Genomic DNA, 25,182 nt, shown 5'->3' on the forward strand with positions numbered 1-25,182 from the left:
CTGAGCGTGAGTCCAGAAGAGAGCCCTCATGAGTGGTTGAGCCATGCCAATCGTCTCTTGGATTTTGGCGTACTCTTTCTCTACCTCCACCATCTTTAGCCGAGTTGAATGTATTTTGAGTGTTACTTCAAATACATCATCAATGATTCTCTTTCCTCTTGCCTTAATGCCTCGGATCCATTCTCTGATGGCATTGGCGGTGTCACGCACTCCTTCGAATTCAACTGTAGTCTTTTGTGCCAACGCCAATGGAGGAATGTGGGACACAACAGTGTGTTGCAGTGGTCTTAACAGGTGATCTATGTATCCCTCGGCTTGCTCAGCATGAGCTCGATACATATCCCTTTCAACGGTTATTTCATCTAGCTGCTTGAGCATATTTTGCACAGAATCCTTGAATTCTTCTCTCTCCTGCTCTTTGGTTGCTCTCCCTATTGGGATGGATGTGATGCTATAATCAGCTAATGCAACCTGATCTGCTGGTTTGTCTGTAGGTGGGGCAGCAATATGAATCGTCCAATTCCTTTGCTCATCCTTGGTGATCCTGGAGTAAGTTCTTGTCTTTTTCTTTCCTTTAGCTTTTATTTCTCCTATCCGAGAGAAGATGTCCTCCAGGTTAATCGGTGACTTGACAACCGCTTTCCGCTATGCCCGAGCTATCAACCAGTCGTGAGGGATGGTCTGTCGTGATGTGACTACCAAATCCCCACTTTGTTCTTTGGATGCCTAAGCTGATTCACTGCCTATCCGTAACTAATCGGACATAGGAGGATTGGGTGCAGTATCTGGTCCTTTACTCACCGTTGAGTTTTCTCCCACCTCACTGAGCAACTGATGTGTTGCTTCTAGTAGGGGTTGCTCCTTAGTTCTATTGGGTTCTTGGGTTCTATCTTCTTCTTTTTCTCCCTCAATCGTGGTGTCATCCTTGTTGCCACCTTCTTCTTGCTGCAACTCATGTTTTCTCCCTTGCGTGGACTCTTGTTTATCAATCCCTTGATCTGGCGCAATCTTCGACCTGATTTTTAGGTCTCTCTAAACCAATGATCCGTGTCTCCATTTCATGCTCACTTTGTGTCTGTGGATCATTCGCCTTTGATGCAATTGGATCATTTTGTGAAGGTGGAGTTGGTAGATGATCAAGCTCAACCACATCATCATCTGAACTGGGATCCCTGGATGAGGTAGTTACTTTTGGCCGCTTGATTGGTATCCTTTCCCTTGTCCTTTTTGATGTCTGGGTTCTTCTACTGGCCCTTAACTTCTTTCTTTTCTTGTCAGGTTTTTCAACTTCCTCCCTCAGTGCGCTTGATGTTCCCTCGTCTTCTAAAGATTGGGAATCTAGACTACCCATCATATTATAGGTAAATTGGGTTCCCTCATGGGTTAGCCTCTCTATCTGTTGGGCTAGCCAGTTGTCTGTGTATCTCCTTGGACCCTCCATGATGGCCTCAAAGTTCGTGATTGGGTCATTAGCCCAATCAATGGCTGGCGAGAGGTCTTTGACTGCCTCATACTCTTGAACCTACAAGTAGTTCCCATAGTCTGTTACTTGATCTGGGACCTGGTGGTACTCATAAAGTCGCATTTGCTGAACACTCAATCTTGAGTATTCTCGTCGGCGGACCTCAAAGTCATCTGAACAATTTCTCCAGTTTTCCTCTATGGACACCTTAGCCCTGTAATGCCTGCCATAGGCCTTCTTTCCCAATCTAGCAGGATCAAAGTACTTCCTGGGGAAGTGCTCTTGCAAACAATATGATGCCAGCTCGTCGAATGATTCCTCGGCTTGCACAAAATTCTTGAAGTGCACATCAAGGTTGCCTATGATCATTGGGAATGTGAATCCCGACTGCTTTTTGTCCCCGAGTATGCTACCTGCTGGGTGTGCCTGTCTTGCAACCTCCATGAGGACCAATCTATCTGATGGGTAACGAGGAAGTCGATACGGTGTTCCCTCAAAGCCTGATATTTTGATATAGGAGAATCTAGGGAACTGAATGAACCATGCACCGTACTTCGGAACCAGCGTGGAGCCTGCTTTGATGATCTTATGTGCAACCCCCCTTGCATTAATCTAACCATGCGCATTGTAAAAGCGTCATTTACACGCTCATACTGCCCAATTGCATACGCAATGTTGTTCTTCTCTCTCTGAGCTATGTTATAGTAATGCAATTGAGGGTGGTGTTGTGCTTTGCACTGCACACCCCGTCCTTGATAGAGACCCCCATAGTTGTAGTGTGCCCGGTTGAGGGAGAAAGGGTCGTGGAGAGGAGTCGAAACCTAAACTCGGTATTTTTAACGTTTTTGTGAGAAATAAAACAAAATACCCAAAACACTCATATAGCCCGAAATTCATAAACATGCGAGTCTCACGAAAGAGCCTAAACCGGCCGACAATCCAATTCACGCTAAACCCCCATGTTGGCTGAAAATGATAGGCAAGTGCCTAAGTCGCACATTTTGAGCTTGTTGGCCGAAAATGATGGCATCCAAATCACACATTTCGGCCTGAAATCCATCCTTAGACCAAAATTCGGGAAAACCAAAGTCGTGCATTTGCTCTCAATGGCCTGAAAATATGAAAGAAAGGGCGTTCAAAATGCGAAAATCGCACATTTCAGGCTGCAACGCCGAAAATGAAATAAAGGGTGAGAGTCACGTGTTTTCCTTGAAATGGTCGAGTTTTATGCATTCATAAATCTCACAAATGGTTTGTTTAGGCCAACATTAGCAAATGTTTCAAATTCGGCTCACAGGCCGAGAAAGGTCAAAAATGACTTGTTTGAAAAATCGGCTTCCAGGCCGAAATTGATAGAGCACACAAGCTCACAAAATAAAGAGAGTCCAAGTTCAAAAAAAAAGGCTCTAAGGCCCGAAAATCATTCATGCCTACAAATCCCGAAAACTTTAGAAGACAACTCAAAACATAAACTCCCAAAATCGGCTTCCAGGTCGAAAACCTTAAGCTCACAAAGTCTTCCTTTAGGCCGAAAACCTTTAGCCAGGCCGAAATTCGCCCAAAGACATTCCAACATGCCGAAAATGAAGTAGAAGCTAAAAATCGTGCAATTTCGCCTCACAGGCCGAAAATCGCCAAACATCGCACCAAATCTTCTTTTGACCCGAAAAGGCCTCAGGGAAAATCATGCAAAATGGCTCTGTGGGCCGAAAATACAGAAAATCTCACAAAATGTCCATAAGGCCCGAAAACCACGAGTTCATGCAAGATTGGCTTATAAGCCTAAAATGTTGAAATAACAAGAAATGACAAAGAGTCTGAAATCACACAATGTCTCCTTAAGACCCGAAATAGACTTAGGGTAAAACCGTGCATAAAGCCTGAGTAGGCTGAAAATGACTTAAGTTTGCTAAATCAGCTTCTTGGCCGAAAATTTGAAAGTTGCAAGCCTCGCAAAGCATGGTTCTTAGCCAAAAAAACTCATAGGGAAAATCCGCACGATATCATAGGTTAGCTAGAAGTTAGCTAGGCGACACAAGTAAAGGCTCGAATTAAATCGATGAGGAGTAACGCCCAAAGCATAAAGGAAAATCGCGCACTTAGATCAAAATGTCCGAATTTTAATCAAAGGCGTTTTAACTTAAAGGCCCCGAAAAGAAAAATTGCCATTTTTAGTTGAAAAGCTGGGTTAGGTGAGTGTTCATCCTATTTTTGTTCAAAGTGCCGAGTTTCAGATTCAAAAGACTTCACAGGCCCGAAATTCGCAATGAACAAACATTATGATTTTAGAATAAAATCTCGCATTTCACCTATTTCGCCCGAAGTTGAGAAAGTGGAGGAGTGAAACTTAAAACTAAAATCTCTCAAAACCTCCTATGTGCCCGAAAAAGATACATCTCACAAAGGGCTTCTCAAGCCCGAACTCTACCGAGACAAAGCCCAATGTCGTCAGTTAAATTTAATGTTTGTTAAATTAATTTAATTAATTTTTCAAATTGATTGATTGCTGGAAAACGACATCAAGAGGAGCTAAAGTGAGGATCGCAATCAAAGATACAGTGCAGGATCAAAGCGATGAAGCATTGGGAAGCGTGACACCAGGACAACAAGTTAAAGTCCACCACTGAGACCAAAGACAAAGAACATAGAATGCTACTCGAAGTATGCATTCTCGAGAAATACATAGTTGGATTAGTTCCAGAAATTCAGTTTTAAAAACTGAAATTGTTTTAATGTAAAACTGCCTGTGGGCCCCACTCAAGATATTTTAAAACAAAGGGGACACAGGTCAGTTATGTCCAACTACCGGATAGACCCAAATTAAAGCCAAACAGTTGTCAGTAGTTGAGAGGATAACTGAAAATTGAGTGGGCATGGGTTAAAGCTGCTAGCTTTTGGAAGGCAAGTTGCAACCCTTGGATGCCGTCAATCCTGGCCACCAATTCGACATGTAAAATCTATAAAAGGCAGAGGCCTTTCTTTTGTAAAGGGTTAGAATTTTGTAGTTAGATTTTAGAGTTAGAATAGGTTAGATTTTAGGCATAGCATAGAGATGCTGCAGAAATTGTTGTAATGGCAGCTGAAGCATATATATGAACATTGAAATATGGTGTCTGTTGTCTTTGTTTTAGTCTGTTTGCATGGTTTCTTTCAGCTAGTTAATTTTAGAGTGCAGGATTTTTAATGTTGAAGTGTAGAGGGGTATTTGATGCATTTTTGGTTCATACCATTGGGGGTCTGCTGATTGTAGGCGACCGTGCATGGTTAGTTTGAACCCAAACTGTGCTTAGTTCAACTGCAGGTGTTCGTTTTAGGCTGCGTCAGAGTTGGTGCCTAAATGAATGTCTCCAGTCTGAAAATCCTTCTTCCCTTGGAGATTGCACAGTTCTTGTCTAGTTGTGAGTGTATCTCTGGCAAAAACAAGAATCTGTTTATCGAAATTTGTCTACCCACTGCATCAACTGTTATCATCACTATCTTTAGGTTTCCTAAACCCTTCCCTTTTGATTTTATTTCATAGTCCGAGAATCGCAGCAAATCAACTTGTTGCAAAACGTAAGTTCCCTTGTGCTCCCAGCAAAACACATCGACCGTTGAGCTATCCTGCAGTCAAGACCTAACAATTGAAACCTTGAGTTTGTCCCCATTGATCAATTAAAAACAGCATTAGGGATTTCCTTATACAAGAGAGGATAGGATACTCAGCGATATCATTCTATTCTGCGTTGGCCAGAAGAGTCGTAGTTCCGCAATTTTAGCCACGTCAACAGGTAGCAGTCATACACTTTCGCCTGATTTGGCCCGTTCCCAATCTCACCCTTTCTGATCAATCCTGGTAGCGACTGGTGCCGAGCAAATATATAGACTAAGTAGGAGGTCATGGTGAAGTACTTTTTCTCCTTGAGCTCAACCAGCTGTGTATGAATGTTGTCGCTGATGATTTGAACCCAGTCAAACTTAGCCTTGCCATTGAAGACTTGCTTGGTAAAATAGAACATCCATTCCTCAAATAGGTTGGAGTGGGTAAGTGTTAGAAATTAGGATCTTAGGATACTAATCATTATAAACAAGATCATAAAGTAAACGAAATGAGAAACATACAAGCATAAATGTACACATTACACAAGATATACATGGGGAAAACCCTTTCAGGTAAAAGACCCCATAAAGCATCATTTAATTTAAACACTTACAAATATAGTCTATCATAAAATAGACATGAACCTGGGGACACTCCTCCAATACTTCCACATGGCCAATAACACCTCATGTGCATAGTGATACAACTCACCATAAAGCTCCAAATTCATATCCCTCTCAAATGAGAGAGAACCTCCTTAAATATAGGAGGAAGGGTGGCTTCACTAGTCACACCTTTTCAATAACCCCCACTCATAAATAATTAATAATCTAATAATTATTAGATTATAATAATTTCAAATGGGATATGCTTGTAAAGTATATAATATATAAGGTTTTATAACCTTATATTAGAACATTATATATAAATGTTATAAGGATGTGATCCCTAATAACATTATGTTCTAACACTCCCCCTTAATGTTAATAGGGGATCACATGTCAATTTCCATAAAAGAAAAAAATGAAGTACCCCAGTAACGTAGGTCTTCTTTGACAGTGATAAACAGGGACACAAATATATGCCAACATGAAGATCATGCATTTCGGACTACATGAAAGTCATCTTGTCATAATTTATAATCCCTGTGTTTTAAAAATGATGATGTGAGATCTTAAAAAAATTATATTGGAGCTACAGTCTCCTCAAATTAGCTTCTCCTCAGGTTCATTACATAGTGCGCGTAGGTCTTAATACAATGCTTTTACAAGTGGAAGATTTACAAGGAGAATAATTTACAATATGCCCGTAGGACTTAATACAATGTGCCCATAGGACTTGAAAACATTTGCTCGTAGGTCTTACGATAATGTGCCCGTAGGACTTAAAAGTAAAGGATTTAGCCACTAGGTGGTGTCATTGACATGCACACTCCCCCTCAATGGCATCACCTAAGGCCAAGCATTATTTGAATTTGGAGCATATAATGCCTAAAGGTCTTATGCCTTTTAGGTCTTAAATATAGGCTTTAGCCACTAGGTGGTGTCATGTACACTCCCCCTTAATGGCATCACCTAAAACCAATCACTGCACAGATGATTTCAAAGTGATGGCTAAAATTTCAATACATAGCATGTGCCCATGATCTTCAAAGTGTCTTTATTATAGAATGATTTTACTTGAGTGAGGTGCCCATGATCTTCAATGTTCATTTTGATCTTAGAAATGATATTCTCTAGAAAGGGTAAAGTAACTTCAAGTAAGATGGTACTTTTACATGTATCCAAATGGAACTCTTCCATAAATCTTGAAGGCCATATTGATTCTAGCTACATTCATATTTTGCGCATTTGATTCAAAGACACATAGAAGATAGTCTTCTTATCAAAGTATTGCACCATCCTTGTAATAGCACTTGCACCATATGTTTTGAAGGAATAACCTCGCCATAGAAGACACAATATAGTTAGTATCATAGTAATAATTAAACTTGACTTTTGGTGCAAAGAAAGAACATGATATTATGCATTTGTCATTTGCGAAAGATCATATAATATTTCTTATAAATATAAAATATAGTCCAATGATTGGTAGAAAGGAGATCAACATATATTTTCATGAAAATAAGAATGAATAATTAGTTGTCTTGTTTAAAATACAAAATAAACATGCTACTACATATAGTAATGATCCATAAAAAATTAGGCAACGGGTGAACTATCCTTTCTAGGTTAGCTCCCCAGATAGTTTATAAGGTGATAGCCACCCATTATAAGATTAGTATAAGGTGTTTAATTTTTATAATAGAACACTTCAAAGTAGATCTTGAATACAAAATGAAACAACAAAATTCTCTACTCTCCAAAAATAATTGTAAGTAGAAATTTGTCAATTTTTTATTCACTTATGGATATTTACTAGACTACATTCCAAAGAGTAAATGTTTTGTCCTCTATTCATGGATAAATAGATGCTTTCATGTTTATCATTTTGATAGTAAAACATGTGTCGATCAAATATACTACAATTTGGAATATTCTTAATGCAATATAACGCATATCCTCCAAAAAAATATCCTTAATGAAATATAAGGCATATTCTTAACCAAAAAAAAATAATTTGAGATAATACATGATGTTCCTTCCCTTTATTCCTACTAGTTCACATCTAACTTTTTGTAATGCAACTCAATGCACTAATATAGATCATAACAATATAAGTAGTTTGGAAGGGCCACTTGAAGATAGGATTTAAGACTTTAAGCAATTCCATTTTAGGTATGGATATGTAAGAGCTTAAAAAAAAACTTACCTTTTGATTTACCTTGTCATTCTTTAGGCAACAAATTTATCCACTTCAATATGAAAAATAATGAGAATTCTTTCTAGCTTTTAGTATTGACCCTGAATGGACTTATCTTTTCTATGACATATAAAATATCTAATATCAAGTTTTTGTCAATCCCTAGCCATGAATACTCATCTGAAGTTCCTATTAAATTATTCACATGCAAGGCAATCGCCTAAACTTGGAACCTTTTTCATGAATCAATTAGGAAGCAACTCTAATATCATATTTTTCATTTTAGGGTCCAAGTTGTTTTAGACATATATAAAAATTTATTTAAAAAAAATCAAAATATCACTTGTCTATATAATGCATGGCTCTTCTAAAAGTAGGTTTTGGTTATATAATATGGTTATTAATAATAGGTGTGTTATCTTTTGTAGATTTTAGGATTCACAAGCTATTAATTTTTTTACGTCACTTAATAGTTAGATGGTTGGTAAGCATAATCTTATATTACATGAGTATTTAAGAGAAAATATGATTTTTTTTCAAGATGTAACTTTTGTGAAAAAAAATGATGGAATCTCCTAACTTGACTTTCATGAAATGATTTTAAAATTCAAGAAAATGAATATTAGATACATTACAAAAATGCCCTTGCATGTGTTGATTGAGCATAAGGATGTTTCTCACAAAGTCCTTTATATATTCTAGTATAACATGTAAAAAATGATTAGTATAGCCTAACCTGCTCTGATACCATGTTAGAAATTAGGATCTTAGGATACTAATCATTATAAACAAGATCATAAAGTAAATGAAATGAGAAACATACATGCATAAATGTACACATTACACAAGATATACATGGGGAAAACCCTTTCAGGTAAAAAACCCCATAAAGCATCATTTAATTAAAACACTTACAAATATAGTCTATCATAAAATAGACATGAACCTGGGGACACTCCAATACTTCCACATGGCCAATAATACCTCATGTGCATAGTGATACAACTCACCATAAAGCTCCAAATTCACACCCCTCTCAAATGAGAGAGAACCTCCTTGAATATAGGAGGAAGGGTGGCTTCACTAGTCACACCTTTTCAATAACCCCCACTCATAAATAACTAATAATCTAATAATTATTAGATTATAATTATTTCAAATGGGATATGCTTGTAAAGCATATAATATATAAGGTTTTATAACCTTATATTAGAACATTATATATAAATGTTATAAGGATGTGATCCCTAATAACATTATGTTCTAACAGGAAGTCCCATGTCCCCATATTCGTTGTTGAACTCACTTCTGCGGGTCTTTTTGCCGATCCTAGTGCTCGGGGCTTTTCTTTCTTTAAACCATTCTTCATTTATCAGTGTTTTGCACTGAGTAGGATTCATGTCATAAGCGATTTGGGCTTTATCAATGGTTACTGCAGTTGCGCGCTCAGGAAGCGAGATATCAAATGTTTCTCTGATAGCCTCGGGTGTGAAGTCGGCCATCACTGTCCCTCTTACCACCCCTAATATGGTTTTCGACTAGCAATGCTTGGTGGTTTCAACCACAAGCTCATAATTTTGCACGGTCGGTGGGAAACCAACAGCCTAAGCAATACCGCTCTCCAACATTCGTCTGAGTTTGCCATATGCATTGGGAGAGTACACCATGTTTCTGAAGTCCTGAATGTCTGTGCCCGAGGTCTGTATCCCCTATATTGTCCCAAATACTTTGGACTTTTGACTCTTTGATTACTCCTCCCTGATATTGATATTTCATTTTCTCAAGCTTGCAAGGGATGTCAACTCTGGAGGTCTGCGATGCTCCTAGCACGTCAGGTGCCTTTGAAGACTCTGCCGCCAATTTAGGCATTTATCTTGCACACCTAGACACGGATTACGAGACAAGCCTTAATGCGAAAATATGGGTTAGTAGTGCCCGAAGACGGTGTTAATAATAAAAAATTGTTTAAACAGCCAAACAACTTAATATTCGAAAACGTTTTGAAACAGGGCTTTTAAACAATTTGAATTCTACACTGGGGACTAAATGCAATTTGAATTTGAAAATCAGTTAGTTTGGTTAGTTGGTTTGATTAAATTTTCAAAAAGTTGCTCTTTATGCTGTTGACGACAAAAAGGGGGCAGATGTTATTGATTTGCGCGACTTAACATTTAAGTTTTTAATCTTGCTTGTGCTAATCGTTTTGAAGATGATTTTATGCGTTTCACAGTTTCGGACCAGAATTCCTAAACATGAGTTTAAGTCTGAAATTTTTCAGATGGAAGGGTCGAATTTGGCAAATAGTAGTTGTTAATTGCTGAAGGGCATATAGTTTTCAAAATTAATTTGAATTTACTTTGTAGATTAAACCCTAGGTCAAGTAAAATGATCATTTTGCACAATTTAAATCACTTCTAAGGAGGAATTCTAACTTACCCGGTAGCGAAAAGCTTGTCTTAGGTGTCCTTCCTCTTGGCGAAAGAAATCGGCTATCTGGCTAAGAATGCACGATTTTGGAGGGCGTCTTCACTTTGACCTTTGAATTTTCACCTTTAGAATGCGATTTTGAGCTTCCTTGCTTCTCTTCGGCTTGATAGACCCTATATCGCGTGAGTATGCTTTGGAGATTTTCGGCTCAAATGAGGACATGGCACTGACTGAAGCTGTATGCTGCGATTTTGCCTCCTCCCATTTTCGGCCTATTTGATGATATGTGCGATTGAGGGGTTTTAAGATTTTGTTTCAATGCCCTCATAAATTTCGGGCTTCTAGGCCAAAATGTGAGATTTCGGGCCCCCTTGCTTATTCTTAACTCTCAAATTTCAGGCTAAGAGTCTGAAATGCATGATTCCCTTTTAAAGTGATATTGCCCTTGGTCTGAAATTCGGGCAAAATTGGAGATTTTAACGATTTGAACTTTCTCTGCTTCTTAGGTGGGAATGGGCGATTGTGAATGCCCTTGCTTATTTCGGTTGATTGACTATCTCTTGCGAACTGACTTCCTCCTAGCCAATTTCGGTTTGGAAGCTGACTTTGTTTCTTTTGGCCTTTGCAACTTTCGGCTTCTCGCCTTCCTTTGCGCAACGTAGACGTCTTTCTCAATTTCGGCTAAGAGAGCTCGATTGCGCGAACTTAAGTGCACTTAACCTTTTCGGCTAGGTGCAATGTTTTGTGAGGTGATGGCGCTATGTGGCATTTTCGGCCTTTTAGGTTATTTGTGTGATCTGTAGCTTCCTTCTTACTTATTCGGCCTACGAGACTAAAATGCAAGCTTCAAGTTGTTTGAAAACTTCGGTTTTAAGGCCGAATTTAAGAGCCTTGAATTTTTGGCTTCTAAAGATGGGGATTTCGCGAGCTTAACACCCTTTAGCTTTTGGGGCATTTATCCTGATTTTGAGAGCTTTGGCATTTTTCGGCCTATTAGGCCCTTTTTGCGAGTTTCATCTCACAACTTGGCCTAGGAGGCCGATTTTTCCATTTTAAGTGTTATTTCGGCTTTAAGGGACGTATTTGCAACTCGCATTTTGGCCTTCTAGGCCGATTTTCCAATTTTGGGCTCTCATTTTGGCCTTTTAGGCCGAATTTAGCTTTAGAGGCCAAATTTTGAGAGAGTGGTTTTAAATAACTCGCTCACAAGTCATGACACTTTGCCAATTTTGGGCATCTTAGAGTTTTGAGAGATTTTGACTTCAAGTTAATTGTTCAACGAATATGCTCGACTAAATTGGTCATTTTGCAAGAAATGTCTTGTTCACTTATCACTCTTTAGTTACTTTGCAATTCGGTCAAAACGTGCACTTTTGATTTGCCTTAGGCATCCTGGCTTTAGGCTTGAATCTTGCCCATTTTAAAGTTGTCTTGACAATATTTGCAATTTTACTTTAAGGCTCTTTATTCATCTTTCCTTTGCGAACAGAATCGCGGTCATCTTTTAAGGCATGAATTCTGAGACTTAGGACTCAGGCTAGGGTCAATCTTAGGCAGGATCACCTCCTTAATGCTTCAGCTTCCTCAATGTTGCTTCTTCTCTCTGCGAATCTACCAAAATTTCCCTACCCGGGACCTCAGCGAGGACACGACAAAACCGAAAAAAGGGGGGGCCCTGTCGATGACAGGGAGTGTGTGCAAGGCACAATAGTAGAACATATAGGATTCACCATTAATCAACAATAAGATCTTCCATTGAACTAATCAACTCCATGTAAACGAATCTAAAACTTGAGAAGTAGAAATCATACAACATGTTGAAATCACATACAAAAATCTACCATATCTTCAATGAAAATCATATGTTTATTCCAGCATAGCTTTGGTAACAATTCCTAGTCTTTTCATCCTACCACTGCTACTCTATTTGCTAACTATCACTCTATTCACCTTTACAAATGGGAAGGCAAAGCTTTATATAGAGTTCTCTATTACAAATGAAGGACCAAGATTGATTCTAAATCAACAGCCAAGATCCTAGCAGCCAAGATTAGGATAGTAGATCCTAGCAGCGTTCTCACCGTATTTTTCCTATCTTGTGTTTCCACTTAAATTTTGTGCATTGTCCTTATTGTGCATCTCTTTTCATTCTTTTCAGTTTTCAGATTGAAGCTCTTTAAAAGTTTAAATTGTTTAAAGATAAAGTTTGAAATCTTATTTACTACTGATTACCCTCCCCCCCTTCTACAGCATGGATGCACAATTCCATGTTGAGTAGGGACAAATGTAGGCACTATTCCTACAATGTCTAGGACAAATGAAGGCACTAGTCCATATTGGTCAAGGACAAGGGTGAGTTATGATGAAGTTGTCAAGAAAATTCATGAATTTGTCTAAGGAAAGCATGATCTTGAAAAGGAAATTCCAAACTTGAACTTTGGATTAAGCATTTTGAATTTCAATTTCCATACTTAAAACAAGGGATTCATTCAAATTGGATTTTTACAAAAGATCCTTATTTTCCCTTCCTGTCAAGGTTAGAAAATCTGACCTTCCTTGTCAAGTCATTGAATTTTTATCTTTTTTCCCCACACAGCAACATTTTCTAAATTTCAATTTTCTTGAAAATTTCCTTGACAACATTTTTGCAACATTTGATAACTTTTGACAAATTTTGACAACTTTTAGCATTTTGACTTCAACTCTTAGTTTTGACGTTCACTCGTGGATTCTAACTCGGACCAACGACTTAATCATACCCCTAAAGACAAAAAGTTGCACATGAAACATTTCAAGGGTTGATCAACAAATTTCCCCTTCCCAGACTGACAAGACATCATGAAACCTTCTCACAAACAAAGGCTAAACACTAAAACTATTGCCAAGCTAAGACAAAACACTAATCTAGCAAGCGAAAAAGTGGGGTTCCCCATTTGCGATGGGGAGTGTGTGTTTACAACACAACACTACTCAGCTTATGCTCTTTGGGTTTCTTGTTCCCTCTATCTGGTTGTTTGTGTTGGTGGTCCCCAATAGTATTGTATTCTTGTTTTTGGTTCTTCCCCATTGTAGGCCTCTTTGGAATTCTCTTATTTTCTACGTTACCCAAGGACGCGTCCCTGGGCTAAAATCCCCCGTGCCCGTACTGTGGACATTTCGGGGACTTGGGGACGGCCAGGGGACATCCCCCCATTGTCCAAAAAAATGCAAAATTTATGGGAAACGTCCCGGAAACGTGGGGATGGAAATGATTCTCAAAGGGGACATCCCCCCTCCCCAATATGGTTGGGGACGTCTATGATGTCCCCTAACCGTCCCGGGGATGGCCAGCCGTGCCCCTTTTCCCAGCACATTTAGAAAAATAAAAAAGACTCAAATGCTCAAAAAAACATTTTTTAATTTTATTATAGGTCTGTAAAACTGAATTTTCACTAATATGACAGGTAAACATGTTTGAATCACTTCCAAAAGAACTTAGAAATAATGAGCAGCAGCCTGGTAATAAATTTCACAAACACTTAGAACTTGGTAGTGCGTAAAAAGGTGGTTGCAGGTCTGCAATATTGGACTTTTCACTGATATGAAAGGTAAACAAGTCTGAATCATAGCCAAAAGCACTCAGAAATATGAATAACAGCTTGGTAATGAATTTCACAAACACCCAAAACTACATGCAAACAAGTGCTGGCATATTGACAATAAATTTTCGATTATGAATGCATATTGAGTATTGACAATGAATTATGAATTCTGAATGCATATTGAGTATTGACAATGAATTCTGAACACAAATGTGGTATGTTAAGGTTCTATAATGTACATATACCTTCTTTATCCATGTTTTCATACGAATATAATGTATATATACATGCTTTATGTATTTTTCATATGTACATCTAAAATTTCCCTATATATTTTAAATTTTCCCTATATTTTATACAGCTGTCCCCCTGCCGTCCCCAAAATTGGCAAAAAATTTGCCATTCCGGAAACTTGTCCCATCGTCCCCTGTCGTCTCTGTACTGGAAACTCAGGGTAACACAGCTTATTTTGTAATCTAATGTAGTAGAGTCTCATTGGCCTACTTTTGGTCATTTGTGGACATTAATATGATTTCTTTCTTTTTAAAAAAAAAAAAATTGGTCAACATTGTCTATTTAATCAACTGGTAGCAAAGCTTAGATGCTACACAAGAAATTTGAACAAATGGATGGTGTATATGACTAGTAGTCTTAAGCTCCACCAAAAAAAGCTTGATATTGTAAAAAAATTTGCTTCTTTATGCACACCTAGCAAAACTCAGCTAAGATCCTCAACAAAGTAATTGCCAATCGGTGTAAAAGGCAAACCATGTATTCTGCCAGCTCAGTTGAAGAAACAATGAGATATTCTAGTTGGGAAACTCCAATATATGAACCCACAACCATGATTGCTCCTCTTTCTTCGCTGTTCCATCCCATAGAAGATGATGGATCTTGCACTTATACTGTAAAAGGAGGGCCAACCTTAGGAGGCAAATGGAGGAAAGGATTTCTCTGTGCTTCTTTCATAGTCTTTACCACCACACAAATTTTGATAATGTTGTTGAATATCTGTTAATCCAATGCATCAATGAAATCAGCAAAATTGACAAAGCTAAGCATTGAATATGTATCATGTCCGAGTTTCCTTTTGTAGTGTTTTAGCATAAATATCTAGGTCTTTTGTTTAAGTCCTTAGGTTCTTTGTTATTGAATAATGAGTGCGTAATGTTGTGAGGAGCTTATCTTTTCCCTTTGAACTATATTCTGGCTGTAAGATTTGTAAATATTCTGTTCAATATATGTGGAAAGTTTTCTTTAAGAAAAAGGACTATTCTCACTTGTGGAAAGTCTTATGTTTTGCATGTGGGATTCACTAGGTGGGCAATATTATAGCATGTTCATATATATTGAGTTTTTTTAAATAAGGAAAATTAAAACCATTATACATCTAAGTATTGGTGAGTGGAGGGAATATTTTTAATAATCCCAAGTTCATATATATTGGGGATGCAAGATGTACACACATATCTATAATCACATTAATATCAATGTAATTGAAGGTCTATAATTTTTTTTGGGTAAAGATCAAATATGATGATTCATAAAGGGTACTCATTGCATGGCCTGGTGACCCTTTTAACCTTTGTGTTTCAATGTTCATTTCCATGATTTTTTTTTAAATCAGATCAAAATATAACTTCCTAATATTTTCTAAAATCAAGATAATATGACAAATAATTCATTAGATGTTTTCACAAACGTACACCATATATAAGTAGTTTGAGTATATTTCAAATTATAGTATCGTCCTTAATCTTAGGTTTTGACTCATTATTTGAATATCTGCAGACACCGAAATTCGACATAATATTATTTCCATTCATGTTGCTGGGTCTAATGGATTTGTATTAAGCACATAGTGATCGCACATTTGACATGCTTTAAATATTTTTCATATATTTATGGTCAGTTCTAGAGAAAATCTCCTAAAGCATTTTTTTCTGCTTTCTCTTGAATTGATATCAAACGTTGTAATGATTCAATAATTGGATGGGAAAGTGCTGGTTATGGCATTTATAAAATATAATATGAGGGGTAGAAAGAAAAAGCCGATATAAAGGTATCTCTAGAAAAATGGATAGCTAAGGTATCTAATGAAAATGGGGGATATTTTTATCGGGAAGTGTACAAGGGGGGGATTTTTAAAGAAAACATTGAGATTTAGAATTTGACATAGGTTATTATTTAGGATCCTATGAAGTAAGGTGTGACATTTATTGAGTGAAGGCTCCATTATGTCTTGTGGCTGAGAATCTAATTTGATAGGATCAGAACTATTCTCTCTTAGGGAATTGTCTATTATTGCTTTGAACAAAGGCACCTTTCAGAAAAAAGAGAAGACAATTTTAGAAAATCAGAAAATAAGAACCAAGAAAATGCATATATGCTAATCCATTTAAGAAGTTGTGATAATTCCTCTTGCACAAATATTAGGAGCATATAACTAATAAGCTTTTGTAAAATCAATTTTTTGATGTTTTCTTTTTCAGTAAAATTTGTAATGACACGATTTGGTATTATTCTTTACAGGCAGATGTTTTTCTTGCTCCACAAATTTTCAGTGCAGCGCGTTTCAATGTTGACATGGTAATATATTTTCTGATTTTCATTGGAATATTACCATAAGTCAAATCAAGGTACATGATGAAATATATGTATGTATGTATGCATGCATTTGTAGTTTTTGGCTGATAAGGTAAGCGTAATTGATCAATCTGTATTGTACAGTTAGTGTTTCTTAAGTGTTGAAATGATAATGGATAGTTGATGTGAACTAGCTAATTGGATAAATTTGGATAACATATGGAATGCAACTGTACTCATATGCTGTTGATTGTTTGGGGGTGGTTATTATTCACTTGAATTGTGTCATACAAAAGTGCATTATCTTCTTATTCTGGTGAGAAATTGAGAATTTCACTTCCTTAATGCCTCATGCACGGTTTTGAGTGATTAAGAATTTGAATAGCTGTGAGGGTGGTGTCAACAATATTTGTACACACATATAGAATTCTTATAAGCATCCTCTGCAGTTCAAGAATGTGGAATGTTAGTTTGTTTATATGTTTGAGATCTTTATTCTAGATTCAACATTTTTGTTACTTGTTCAATATTTGAAATTCTACTTGTAACTGCATTTTCCACAATGACTAATTTACCACCATTCCATGTTGTGTATCGAGAGTAATATGCACTCCATTGATAATGTAATATGCTGGGCCAATCTTTTTTTTGGTTTTTGATTATTTTTCAATGAAATACCAGTATGCAGAAATAATAACTATTCATGTACTTGCAGATGAATATGACAACTGATTAACGTTTCAAGTTTCAATGACTAATAAGACTTCCACAATAGTATCATATGAATTGCAGATAATAATTCGAATATTCAATTCTGAATTGGATGCAATTCCTGCCAATTCAACAGTTAGAAACATTTGTTCTTCAAATATATTACTATCAAAAACATTTGAATTGGTGATAGAAATGGTAGCTGAATAAGCCCCTCATAATCACATAGTATATTGGTGGCAACTGATAATTGTTGCAAATATTCCCAAACTGTTCCCAAAATAACTTTGAGTTTCCTTATTCCTCCCCAAAATGGTCTGCGCTCACTGTAGTCTCTGATTTTTACCTTGTAGATTAAGTGGCAAGGTGTGAATAGTTTCCATGCTTATGTCTCACCTCCCATGACTTCCAAATATTTCTATAACAGCTTTCTAAGGCTTATCACCACATAAACTGGTGACTAGGAGTTTTGAGGTGTTGGAATACTATTGTCATCAATGTCATAGGTCAAACCAGGGCAATGCCATGAGAGAATCAATGGAGTTTAGTGCTGATGCCAAATCTATGGCACCTTTATAGGTGAATTTGTTTCGCAAGAATATCTGATTTGGTGCTCAAATTGGAAGTATCATGTCAAATTTAAATTGAATAAAGAAAATTTTATTCATTCCTTGGGCCGATCTTGCAAGTAGATTCACCCCTTATGGAGATTTAAATTAAATTAGAACTCATTGCTGTTATCAGGGCTGACGCCTCTTGATTTGGGTGCCCAATTTGGAAAAATAAATCAACTTTTGGGCCAACCCTATCTTGGTGCCCAAAATTGTGTTTAAAAAGGATTTAAAAATAAAAAAATTGATACGAGGCCAACTTGGTTGAATTGTCACCTCTCTTGGGTGAAGGGGTGAATTTGTGGGGTCAATGGAAGACAGTTTTGATGTGTAAAAAGAAAGGAATAATTGAATATTCTTCTATTTTTAGAGTAGATCTAAAAGAATAATATTAAAAGTCTTTTTGAGCAGATTTAAATCAAGTGTATAGCAGATCTAAAAGCAAGATTATGGGAGATTTATGAGTAGAAATTGTTGAAGATCATATTACAGATTTGTGAGCAGCTATATAGCAGATTTGTGAGGAAGAAGCTTCCACGAGGACACATCCCTGCCCCTGAAGCCCATGTCCCCATCCTCGATGATGTTTCAGGGATGATGTGACATTTTGGAATGTCCCCCTGTCGTCCCCCCCTACTTGCATAATTGGTGGAAATGTGGGAAACAAGGAAATGTCTCTGGGATGGCCGAGGATGTCGAAGATATCCCTCGACTGTCCTGAGGACAGTCAGATATCCCCCACAGGAGCAACCAAGTTTTACACCTAAAAAGTAAAATTAAAAAGTTTTTGTTTTAAAAACTAATTGTCTATAAAGTAGTGTGGGTTCCCACAATCCGTCCCATGCCACTCTACAACCCTAAAATTACCCCAAAACTACAAAACATATGACTTATTTCATTTTGTTTTTCTGTTGGCTGCATGCTCCATGGTGCTGTGAGAGTTTTCAGTAGGTTTAGCTTCTTCAAAATTGTTGCAGGGATGAGGAAGGGAGATTTAGAGGAGAGATTGGACACGTTTTGTTACATTTTGCAAAAGCTTCAAGTCTGAAACAACTTATTAGCTGCAAATTTGAAGCTACAACCAAGCTATGCCATTTTATTTTAGTTTTCTAAATTTTTAGCCTGCTAGTAAGTTTGTAAATTGAAAAATATTTTCATTGATTTGGTTTCAGACTTTCAATCATAAAAAAAATGACAAAATGAGCAATAGTAGGAGTGCCAGTCATGAGGGTAGTGAAATTGAAAATGAAGTCAACAGAATATTAGTAGGCCCTTCCTCGAATCTTGAAAATGCAAACAAAGCTACTATTTCGCAAGACAATTTTGTATGCCCTTCACCCTCTCTTTAAAAAATTTGTAAAAGGCCCTTTTAACCCCAAGAAACCATTTCTTTAGTTTTCCACAAATTTGTCTACCAACATGTGTAAAATTACAGGGGGCAGTAGGCATTGGATTTGTCATGTTTGCACCATTGATTACCATGGGAGCTATACTAGGGTTAGAAGCCATCTATTGGGTGAGAGTGGACATGGTGTTAGAGTTTGTGAGGATATAACATTGGAACAACAGGTTGAATCAGGTAGCTGAAACATGACTGACCTGTGCCCCCTCATTTTAAATACATTAGATGGGGCCCACAGGCAGTCCTTTTGCAATAAAGTTGTTCAGTTTTTCAAATTGATTTCCTAGAATTAATTCCAGCTGTGCATTTCTGAGAGTGCATACACTTGTTGCATTTTGAGTGCTCTTTTGTCCTCAGTCTTGCTGGTGGACTTCTACTTGTCGTTTGGTGGTGGTGCGTTTCTCTATGCTTCATTTTACGCTTTGTGGTGCGTTCTTCATTGGTAGCGCTTGGGACTGTCGTTTTGATCCTGCGCTCGTGCATTTTCGCTTCCCGACGTCGATCGTGATCTGCAAACAATCAATTTTGACCTGAATCAATCACTTCACAAAATTTAAACAAATTTAACAAATATTAAATTTCTGGGGCAATGTCGTGTTTTGTTTCGGCAAAGATGAAATATGTTTGTCTTTGTGCAAAAATCGTCAGACCTTTGAATGCTCCATACCTTAACTAAACTCAGCTTTTACTTTAAATGAGTGAATTTTGTGCCTTAGCGTCGAACTTTATGAAATTCGGCCACTCAGGGTTAAATGTGCGGTTTTTTGTTTTTTCCCTTTTAAACGCCAAACTTGGCAAATCAATAATAAATGTTGAATTTCTTATATGCTCTTAGGGTGGAATTTCGGCTTTTCAACTTGAAGTGTGAGATTTCATTTTAAACTCCCTTTTGCTTTTAATAGGAAATTCGTCCCTTTCACCCAAAACAAGCGAACTTTTCTCCTTTAATTTTAAACACACCTCCTTAGCAAAATCGGACATTTTAATGAAAATGTGCGATTTTTGTTGTTTCCTTTTACTAAAAAAAATGTCAAAAATCTATCTCTTCGTCAAACGCCTTATGTTTTTACTTAAAAATGCGGGCATTATGCTAAGAATGGGCAATTTTATTAAACGCACTTTCACTTGTGATATGAAAATCAGGAATTTTGCATGTATTGTGTGATTTTATTGTTTTGATTGTGAACGCCTAATTTTGCCCTTTAGTTGAAATTTGGCCCAAAATGAAGAAATATGTGACTTTAGTTTCATGAGACATTCGGGCCTCTGAGAGACATTGCGCAACCTTTTGTTCGGCATTTTTATGAGGCGATTGGAGTCGATTTTTCTTCAAAAAAAACTTGCCATTTTCCTATCAGCTGCACGAACTTTGGTCTAGTCGACTTGGCTCGGTCGTTTCTCATGGAAGGCGCGACTTCATGCGATTTCCCCTTAATGATTTTCGGGTTTATTGGGGACTCTGCGCGATTCTAGGTTTGTTTGCCCTTCTTATTTGTGTATTCAGCCTGGAATGGGCTATTTTCTCAAATGGTTTGAACGCCTAACTCTTTACTCACGAAACTCGCGCAACTCTTATTCTTTGCGTGATTTTTTCCTGCTCAACTCGGCTCGGTGATTCTCCCTGAAAGGCATGATTTCCACTAACTCTCAAAACTTTGGATTATTTGCTTAAAATGGTGTGATTTTTTTTGTCCTTATTGCCAAAATCGTGTGAATGAAGTTCGCGAACTTTGGCTGAACTTAGACTTTGTCTTGAAAACTCGTCTATCCTAAACATTTTGCGCGACTTTCTCTATGCTCGGGATTTCATGCAAAATGAGCGATTTTTTAGATGGCTCAACTTTGGATGTGACGACTAGGGCTTCGAATGGTTTTAACTCCTTTTCAGCTAAGTGACTTCAAGCAGACGTGCAAAAATGGGGGTCCCCTGTCCAGGACGGGGTGGGGTGTGCATAACGCACAACAGACTCCTTAGCATATAGAGACTCACTCTCCAAAATGTTCAAGACTTCCTCAAGATGTCTCATATGCTTCTCCCATGTCTTCCTAAAAATCAAGTGATCATCAAAAAATATCAATTCAAATTTCCTTAACTGTTTTTTGAATACCTAATTCATGCAACTTTGGAAAGTGGCTGGTGCATTTGTCAGACCAAAGAACATCACCAAAAATTTGAAATGTCTAAAGTGACATGAATCTTGTCTTCTCGATGTCCTCTTTCCTCATATGAATCTGATGGTAGCCTAACCTCAAATCTATCTTTGAAAAGTAGTAAGCTCCATGCAACTCATCAATCAGCTCAATCATTTCTAGGAATGAAATACTTGTTGTTTTTATTGTCTTCTTATTAAGTGATTTGTAATCAATGCACATCTGCATTATCCCATCCTTTTTCTTTACTAAAACTACTATTGATGCACACGGGCTTTTGTTGGGTCTAGTGTGCCCCATCTCTAGTAACTCCTTAATGGCCTTCTCTATCTCATCCTTATGTCTCTTGAGATGTCTATAAGGCATAGTAATCACTAGTTTGGCACCCTTTTCTAACTCTATAACATGCTCTTCCCCTCTCTCTAGTGGTACCCCTGTGGAATACTTCTGAACATCTTGCTATGCTTTGATAGCAACTTCTGAAAATCAAGATGGTAATTGTTCTTTTGTTGATCTGCTAAGCATGATAAGGCACTCTCTGCCCGCTCCACCTAATCATGTCTAATCAATTGCTCCATCCTCTTGAAGGATACAACTCTAGGCCCCCCATCTGAAAGTCCGATGAGCACTATCTTCTTCCCATTGGGTTCAAACTTCATTTCCATTTTCTGCAAATTGAAAGAGAACTTTTCAAGAAATGACATCCAATGCATCCTGAAGACCACATCAATGTGCCCAATATTAACCATATAGAATTCATCCTTTTAACTCGTAATCATCTATTTGTATGCTCAGATTAGAAATCTTTCGAGTACAAGAGAGTTTCTACCATCAGCTACCATGACCTCAAATCCATCATGTTCTTATGTAAGCCTCTCCTAGCCACAAAACCCTCATCAATGAAATTATGAGTGGCACCAATATCAATGAGAGTTATGATTAGCTGCCCCTATAACGCACCTCTCACCTTAACTGCTTTTTGTACACTAGGGAGTTGGGCAATGGTACTTGGTAATTCTGGTTTGCAATGTGTTCACTTAGAATTTTTTTGACATATTTGTTTACATTTTTAGATGTGTTTTATTTCTCGATTTTCACTTGTTATACTCTTATGATTTCATTGAATTCATAGTCTCTTGCTCATGCATTTAAAAACTTCACAGGGTCCAGTCTGACTTAAACGATTTTGGCTTCTATATACTTGCATCGAAGTATAGTAATACATGCATTGAAGTGAAAAGCAATTGACAAGGAATAAGTTTTCAGATTTTTTCTTATTTTTGTACAAATTTGTAAATCAAATGGACTGATTAACTTGTCTATATTGCTCAATTCATAGGCTAAACTGTCATTTTTATTTGCTCTTTATATCTCTATTCTATTAAAATGCCTTTAAATTTTAAAAAAAAAACAGATTTTTCTCTTACATTTTTTGAAATTCAAAATGTTTTCCAATTAAATCCCTGATTTTTGAAAAACTATTCTACTTTTGATCTGCCATTTTTTTGCCCAAAAGATTTTTGCTGCTACGGTCCATACAATTAACTTATTATGTGTTAATCATTTGCCAGCTTGTGGATGGTCATTAAGAGTTTGTTGGGAGTGTTTTTTAATGTTTGTATGTAGTTCTATTTGGTAACCAGAACATTTTAAATAGGTTTCTTGTAGTCAGAGAAAACAGTCTGATTTAATACATGATCCTCTCTGATCTACATACATGTAGAGGAACTCTATTGAATTAGAAGTAATTGAATGTAACACAATATTTAAATAGAACATAGTAGAAGATGTATTGAATTACAGATGACATAATATAACACAATAGAAGATGAATTGAAAGTATAGAATATAACCAGTGTTCTATGGGGATGTGTCCCCTCGTCCCCGAAACTTAAGCCCTTTGTCCCGCATCCCTGCGTCCCCAACGCCTGTGGAACATTGAATATAACACAATAGAAAATGCATTCAATAGAGTTCACATACATACATATAAATTAAGAAAGATCATGTATCAAATCAGAATACCTTCCCTAACTACAAGATGACTATTTTAAATACCCAATAGTAGTGAAATGAAACACAACTGTCAACAACCACTTAAATCAAATACTAAATTATCTTCTTAAACCACAAGAAGGCTATTTAATATACCCAACAGCTGTGAAATGAAACTCAACTGTCAACAAACACTTAAATCAAATACTAATGTCTACCAACCAACCAAAAGTGACTAACACACAATCAGACGCAAACATACTAACAAAACATGTTAAGTGAATTGTACAGACTACAGTTGCGAAGATATTGCATGTCGCTCAAGAAAGAAAAATAGATGGGGCAGACAAATTAAGTAGATAGGTCAAGCAATATAAGCAGTTTACCAGGAAAGAGAAATTGAAGTTTTTTTATAAGTTTGACTAGCTTCAACTTATTGTAATCGAAGTTGCTACTTGTGAAAACAAGTGCAACTTCGATGTTATAAATGATTTTATGACGTCAGATGATGTCATCTTCTGGCTTTGTGTTTTCACTTGGTTATTCTCCCTAGTCTCAGTCTAGAAAATGTTAGTGTGGGCTGTAATACCACATTTTGTATCTACTAAGATTAGAGATGTGATCTATTTTTTTTCTTTTTCTTAAAATTTTGTTTGAGCAATGGACATTAATGTGTTTTTCTTTGTCGAATGCGACTTTATTCCAAATAGAGTTCAGAATTATGCAGGCTCTGGAATTTGCTGCATTATTTTCATCATAACTGCCCCACCTTCCCCCTTTGCCGCCCTGCCTCCATAATACACAGACATAAGATTTCCATGTGAAAATTGAGGTGGATTGTTTAGCTATTCTGTCAAAGTTATTCTTGGTTTTCATGTTTGTCAACATGCATGTGTACATACATATGTTCAAATTCACATTTATGGAATCAATTCGCTAGCGTTGTCTTAAAGATCTGATAAATAGTTCCTTATAAGGAGAATTCTGTTATCACTTCTTTCTTTCTTGCCTTTTATGTTCTCTTTCGGTAACCATGAGACTTCTCCCCAACATGAAATCATTTCTTTAAGTCTTAAACCAACTAGGAATATGATTGTTGTAGAATCAGATTGGTATTTTGATTGAAGATTCAGATTTCCACCAGGCTTTTAAAATCGATTTCTTGTTTGAAATGCTTATACTTTGTGATAATGGGTCTGCAACTATCAAATGTCTCAAGTCTAATTTTAACATTTTTTATTATGTTAATAAAATTTATAGATTTGTTATCTTTTAGATCCTTCTACGTGGATACCATGCTTTCATAATGGTTGGTCAATATAATTTAGCTCACGTTTAGGTGGTTTTGTTGACGCTTTCTATATTAGCAATTAAGTGTCCTAAGCATCTAATTTTATGAATCTCTTAATTTGCAGTCTAATTATCCGACTCTGATCAATATCAACAAAGCATTAGCTGAACTGCAAGAATTCCAAGCTGCGCTCCCAGAGAGGCAACCTGATGCACAAGCATGAGTATACGTTTCATAGCAATCCATATAATTTTCATGCTACTTAAAGAACATAAAATAATTTGAAATTGGTTTGCAACTCAGCGTATGTAATTTACACTGAAATCTACTAAACAATATCGTTTTAAAATGATACTTGAAATAAAGAAAGAGATTTCTTAGATTTCAAAGCTCTTATGGGTGCACCTTTAGATTCACTTAAAATTGTTATTTTGCTTGGCTTGAGGATTATTTGTTTTGATTGCCAATGTTGTAATTCTAAGCAGTGAACCTTGGTAGAGATGACTGCTAGTTGCTATCCAGATACACTTAAAATAGTTAATTTTGTTTGCCCTGAGAATGTTTTTTCTTTGAGTGCCAGTGC

The 25,182-nt window shown here is 36.9% G+C and overlaps 1 protein-coding gene across 1 annotated transcript in view; it reads left to right on the forward strand.

Annotated features, from left to right (window-relative positions):
• The window catches only part of LOC131075090 (glutathione S-transferase 2), a 220,333-nt gene extending 195,352 nt beyond the window's left edge, over positions 1 to 24,981 (forward strand). Inside the window, exons 9-10 of the mRNA XM_058011911.1 lie at positions 16,385 to 16,441; positions 24,724 to 24,981. Coding sequence (XP_057867894.1) covers positions 16,385 to 16,441; positions 24,724 to 24,822 — 156 coding nt within the window. The 3' untranslated portion in view covers positions 24,823 to 24,981. The remainder of the gene's footprint in view (positions 1 to 16,384; positions 16,442 to 24,723) is intronic.
• The last annotated feature ends 201 nt before the right edge of the window (positions 24,982 to 25,182 follow it).

This window comes from Cryptomeria japonica, chromosome 3 (genome assembly GCF_030272615.1).
Source record: "Cryptomeria japonica chromosome 3, Sugi_1.0, whole genome shotgun sequence".
NCBI classification, from domain to species: Eukaryota; Viridiplantae; Streptophyta; class Pinopsida; order Cupressales; family Cupressaceae; genus Cryptomeria; species Cryptomeria japonica.